The 6,270-nt window shown below is 34.5% G+C and overlaps 1 protein-coding gene across 7 annotated transcripts in view; it reads left to right on the forward strand.

Moving 5' to 3' along the window:
- Window positions 1–5,203, forward strand: part of CCSER2 (coiled-coil serine rich protein 2) — a 182,887-nt gene extending 177,684 nt beyond the window's left edge. For 3 of the 7 annotated variants that reach the window (XM_019502216.1, XM_019502218.1, XM_019502217.1), the window contains one exon: window positions 1,447–5,203. In XM_019502216.1, the coding sequence (XP_019357761.1) occupies window positions 1,447–2,274 (828 nt within the window). In that variant the 3' untranslated portion in view covers window positions 2,275–5,203. The remainder of the gene's footprint in view (window positions 1–1,446) is intronic. The other 4 variants (XM_019502221.1, XM_019502222.1, XM_019502219.1 and 1 more) reach the window with 2 other exon arrangements.
- Window positions 5,204–6,270: the final 1,067 nt, after the last annotated feature.

Raw genomic sequence — 6,270 nt, forward strand, 5'->3', positions numbered from 1 at the left:
AAGACCAACCCAGTAAAAGCTGATGAGTGCTGAGGTTCATGTTAGTAGAGCGAAGTGTCCTTTGCGTATGTATTAGATCTAAACAAACATATCTTTCTGTCAAGGCAGGGAAAAGATGGATGAGGGATTTTTTAAACAAAAAAATTGCTTTAGTGGTAATATTGATGAAAATAGTAAATAAATCCTTTAAAGTGAGGACTGAAGTGAGATGTTCATTAAGTAATCAAATGGCAAATGTGGCTTTGGGTTTACTGGAATAGTGTGTGACTGCATATTATATACATGAAACAAAAATAATAATTCTTTGTAAAACTTCTATCCTACTATTTCTCTGTTTTAGCAGTCCTTAAAAAGGTACTTTGGCAGTAGTGGTCTCTCTTTCTGAAAAGGAAAAATTTAAAATTATCCAAGTCTGAAATTCGGTGATGTTGAATTTTAATAGTTAAAGTGCAGTATGGTAGGTTTTGGGTTTCGTTTTTTTTAAATACTGTGAATAGCAGAATCATGAGGAATTCTTTCAATATCCACATACAATTTTAAGGTTAAGAATGTGTTTGATTAGTACACACGTTGATCTGTAAAGTCTCTTTTCAGGGAAGAGCGAAGGAAAAATAGAAATGACCCAGAGAAGACACTGACACATCTCATATTCGTAATGCTAGATTCTACCTTCAGATAAAATGTAAAGTCTCCCTTAAACCATGTTTATCTGTTGGTGATGAATGTAATACATAAAATGTAGCCTGAGGTATACCGTGTAATGTCATTTTGTTGAACAGTGTCTATTTATCAGTTTATCTGAATGCCCTTCAAGATAAAACAGCTACATATAGTCAATAACCTAATTAGGGCTGATTTATAACAAATCCTCTGTCCTCAGCTGAGCAAGAAAATTAATTTTTAGAAATTGTCTTTCTAAATACACTACAAATACTAAATAGTCCAGTAAATTCCATATTTACTTTTACAGATTTTAAAATGAGTTAAAGGTGTTGTATAACTAAATAAATAATCATTATGGAGAAGATGAGATGGATGCAGTCTAACAAAAATAATATTTTATTGGGTAAGGCACTTGCATTTGAACTCACTACTCCTGGACATGCCTTTATTGTGTTTTTTTACTGCATTGCAAATAAACACACATGTTTATCTATTTAGTTGACCAAATCTTTTTACATTTTGCGCTGTAAATCAATAAATATATTTCTCTCCTTGTCGGTCTTTTTATTTGGAGATGTATATTGACATTTCTTTTTGTGTGTGTCCAGTTCCACTTGGATGTGTCCTATGAATCCACCTTTTCTGCCTAAATCAACTTTTTAATATGCAAACTGGATATGTAAACTTCATTTAGCATTCAGTCAGCATACCTTGGTTTCAAAATGTTTTTAACTATACATTTCCTTAATCTAATATTATTAATATAATTTCTGTCTTTAACAGCCTCAAGTACTACAGCCTTCCAACAGCCTTCCCAATACCACAGACCTCGCCCAGGGAAAATTAATTAAAATGTCACATATCAAGGCCCCCAGTGAATACCATAAACATGGCCTGCATGAAAATGGTGATCATCAGAATAAAAATGCTGCTGATGGGTCTCATGCAAATAGCCTGAATGAACAGAACCTTCTATTGAGTATACGGTTAGGTATAAAAGATCTGAATGAGAACGCATTTTTGACAGAAAATTTGAAACTTAAAAAGAGTGCTAAAGAACCTGGAGAGATGGCTAGTAATGAAGATAATACACTACAGTCTCATGATTCGTCTTTTCAGACACCTTCCCACGTGAATACAAGAAAGATGCAGACTAAGTTAGCTGTGAGAAGTAAACAGTCATCTGTGAACCATGCCTCTCGGCCAAAGACTATAAGAATTGCAAAGCCCCCAAGCGCAAATGCTTTAGTGTTTCCTACAATGGCCATTCTTGAACCATCTCCAGCTTCCAAGGAGCCTGAAATACCACCACCAAGTAGTCCAATACATCTACAGCCAACATCCAGTCAGGCTAACCTAAAGGGTAAACAGAGCCAGAAGATGTCTAAACTTTGCCCAGCAACTGTTTTCTTGCTTAAATCTAAGCAAATAACTATCCCTAAATCTTCATTTATATCTCAGGAGCCTCAAAACACCTCTTCCAAGACTAGCATCCCAAGGCCACTAACACAAAGAAAGGAAAATATGCAAAATCAAAACATCAGTTTGCATTCTGGGGATAGCTTGGCCTCTAATCGACATTCCCGCCTCCCTAAACCAAAGACGCATTAATAACATGAACATCTCATTGAAAAGAGTCATACATCAATTTGTTTCCCATACATTGACTGCCTTGGTTAAGGCTTCTTTACAAAGAGCCTCTAAATCCTGAATTAATATTAAAATTAGCATCTTTCTATAATATTTGCCCAGTAGATTTTGACCTATTCTGAAGTTTAAACTATCAAATATGCAGATTCTTGTAAAAGGTCAAAATTGTCCAACTATGTTCAAAGTTTGTTATCAGTTGTTCTCAAGAGAACTGCCCATCAGTTCTCTTAATTTAGTAAATGATGAAGCCTGCAATGACCATTACACACTTTACCGAGATGCTATTCTGTGTATTTGTGGAGGAGAGAATGCTTGCAGAAATCGTTTCTGGTCCTTTTTGGATTATCAAATAATGGAGTTACTAGTAAATCTCTAGGTTCTTATTACCAATTAGGTTAAAGCAGTGGAATATACACTAAATCTATAAGGCTTTCTTTCTGGCCATAATTGTGACTGTATTCCAGAGGCCTATGCAAAATCTTCATATTTATCAGAATAATCGCAAGTGATGTACATCATACATTTAATGTTTGTGGGTTTTTTCCTCTGTTATAATCAGAGAGTTACTATATTTGTTTTCTAGCTCATTTTCACTGTTCACAGATGGCAAGCAAGCAAGCAAATTGCACAGGGTGAAATGCATCTTATTATATAAAAATACCATCCATTCATGCATTGCAGTGAAACTTTGGTATGCTTGATGTATGGTTTAGGTATTATTGAGAAAATTTTTGAAACACAATGCTAAGGATACTTGTGCACAAACCTGCCTGTGCAAGTGTTTGTGAACTGGTAAGTGATAAACCTCTGGGAATAAGGGGTACATGATACCTATGTTGAGGGTTCCACAATGTGTTTTAATTACAAACTTTTAACTTTATTGTACTACTTGTATTTATTGATTTCTGTTTAATATTGGAAAGACTCTGAAGTACCTGACTTCAGATGTTTGCAGAAAACTTTGCCATATGTGTAGGGATTTGAAACTATTTTACGTAATAAAATTTGTTTCTGAAAACTATTTTTAAAAACCCACATATTTGCTTTGAACAATCCTATGATGTCCTAATCAGAGCTGGTACTTTAAGGAGTTTTTCAGAGATGTGTATTTTTATTTTATTTTTTTTGGGGTGGGTAACTAATTTCTAAACAAGCTTCTGGTAACTGGGAAGGAGCTGAATGGGGAAACAAGATAAGGAAAAACCTTTCTGCTCTGTAAATAGGTGTTCTTTTTTAAGGTAGTCTTGAAATATTTGACTCTGAAGAGGATGCCATGGGACTGTGAAATTTGTAAATGTACACTATGGGTTTAGGATGTGCATATCCAGTAAAGTGTTCCAAAAATGTATCCATATGTCCCCAAAACCATAGCATCTTGCCCCTCAACCCCTCCCTCCCTTGACCTGAATCTGCCTCAAAATCAGCAGAATTATTATTTTCAAAAACATTAATGAAAAAAAGAAACAAACCCCAAGAACAGTATTTTGGACTTTGCAAAATGAGGATGTATTAAAGTGAGCTTTTCTAAGAAATAAACTGAGTATGTATGCATGCATGCATCCACAGAAATCTTCACTTCTAAGCTTTTATAGCTTCAGTCCACGAATAGCTTCCCTGGCACATGCATGTCAAATGACTTGAGGCTAGATGCAAAAAAAAGGATCCAGATGCAAAAACACCCCTTGAAATCAATGAAAGTTCAGGTGTCTCAGTCCCTTTTAGGAGTTATCCTTTAAACTTTTCACTAGATAGTGCACATCCATGTAATCTTAAATCGCTCAGTGTTCTTTCAGCAAATACTGATAAGCAGATCTTTTCAATTCAGATCTGACTACATTTCTGAAACAAATTAGAACCATGATTTTAGTCCTTATTTTAAGGAGAGAAAAACAAAGCACTTTGGATTGTTAATAAAGGTGTCTTATGAATCGTTCAAAATAGGATGCAATGAAGAGACTACTGCTAGAAATACCATTAGAAAGAAGAGGTATGGAGGGTTTTTTGTTGTTTTTTTTTCTCACTCCTTTCCCTTCTTGAGTACATAGCTGCTCTCTAAAACTAGAGTAGGTCTTTACTTTTGTAGGGGAAAAAATTGACTTTCTGCACATCCATAAAACTGGCTCCTGACATCTGGGTATTCCCCCAGAGTTTGAAAAATGTTGATATTTCCATCGTACTCTTGGTTCACTTTCAGGTCTGTATAGATTTTTAAAGCTGAAAGCTGACTGTCCTTTAAAGGAAAGGTTATTTTGTTTTTTAAATATGTATGTTTTTGTCTAAAGAGAGGCTATTTTCACTTTAAAAATGTTGATGAGAGGTTATTCAAGTGGAATCTTGTTTTCCATTCCCATTTCCTCTCAATTTTCAACAGGTCTGATCTAAGATGTTAGAGTTTAAATTTGCACCTTTTCTGACTACAAAGGAACAAAGCAAAAAGCTCATCAAGGTTTTCATAAAATACAAGTTGATTCTTAAAAATAAATTCTATATTATATAATGTGCAGAACAGTAAATAACAGAATCACAGAAAACTTTGCCACATTATATATTATGAATAGAACACCTCCCCACTTTTACCTGAAAAGGGAAGTAATTAAGAAATAGAGCTGATGACTGTAGAGATCTTATGTGGAATGTGCTAGCTGAAATTAATTGTTTTTGTGTTCAGTTTGTAATGGTTCATCTATCTAAACACAATTACATATTTTGGCTTTTAGGGCTTTAGCAAGGAAGGTTTATTGTATGTATAGTAAGTCCAGAGTATGAGGTAAACTTAATCGGTTAACGAGCAACTGGGAGAGAGATGAGGTAAAATTGAAGTCAGATTTCAGTGAGACACTGGGTGGAAAATGAGGTTGCTGTATAAAACACTTAAAGCAGAGATAGGCATGAAAAACAACTTTCAGGTAATTAGCCACCTTATGTGAAGTGAAGATGCCCATTCAGTACTGGTGCAGATGATTCTAAACATAAATCTAAAGGGTTAGACTTTAGACTGTTTAGGTTTAAAAATTTTGTTTATGGCTGATTTTTTGTCATGCTTTTGGTGTCAGACATTTTTTTGTGCAATATTCACAGACGTATTAAGCTACTGTTCAGTATGTGTATAAAGAGACAATTCAGTATTTAACAAATGAACAAACACAAAAGAAAAAACAGAATTGCACTTTAAAGATGAGCTTTATTGCTTGAAGTTGTGCCTAAAATTATCTGTTGTGTGTGGCTTTTGTTTGAAACTAATTTCTCTGCTAGTGCTGTTGTTTCCAAGATACCTTTACGTCATCTCACAGAATTAATATATACTCTAGCATGTAAAATTATCCATGTAATGTATTCAATTTTTGTTGTGAATTGATTTTTAGTTTAACCATGGAAGTTTAAGCACTTAAGATGCAACTCAGAAGATTCCCCTTACCTGCTCCAAAGCTGGCATTTGAGCTCCCTTTTGAAGCCAACTTTCATTGAAATCTTTTTTTTAGCCCTTAGAATAATGTTGCTAGAGTATATTGTGGAGGTATTAGTGAAAAAACATGTGCAATACCTGAAGTTGCTGGAAACTATCATTTATGGTAGCCACTGGGGGGGGGGGAATCAATGACTTCCCATAATATGGTGCTCATTAAAAATAATTAAATAAGGTAAGAATGTGGTTCCCAAACTAGATTATATTACAGTGTAGCTCAACTAGACAGTATCATAAATTAGTTAATTTTACTCCATCTTTGATCTAAATACTAATACATTGTATCATAAAGATGCTAGAGGACTTGAAAGTCATATAAATGGTTGATTTTATTTGCATGTCACTACCTTTATACACCATGCCATTTAATGCGTGTCCATATTCTGGTAGATGGCGTGTTCCACAGGGTAGTTTGGAAGTGTTTTTGCGCAGCATATAGTATTCATAATATGGATATTTTCCTACCATCAAAATGGAAATCCACTGTTGAACAG

Source organism: Gavialis gangeticus, unplaced genomic scaffold (genome assembly GCF_001723915.1).
Source record: "Gavialis gangeticus isolate Ggan-Ray unplaced genomic scaffold, GavGan_comp1, whole genome shotgun sequence".
In the NCBI taxonomy this organism is placed as follows: domain Eukaryota; kingdom Metazoa; phylum Chordata; order Crocodylia; family Gavialidae; genus Gavialis; species Gavialis gangeticus.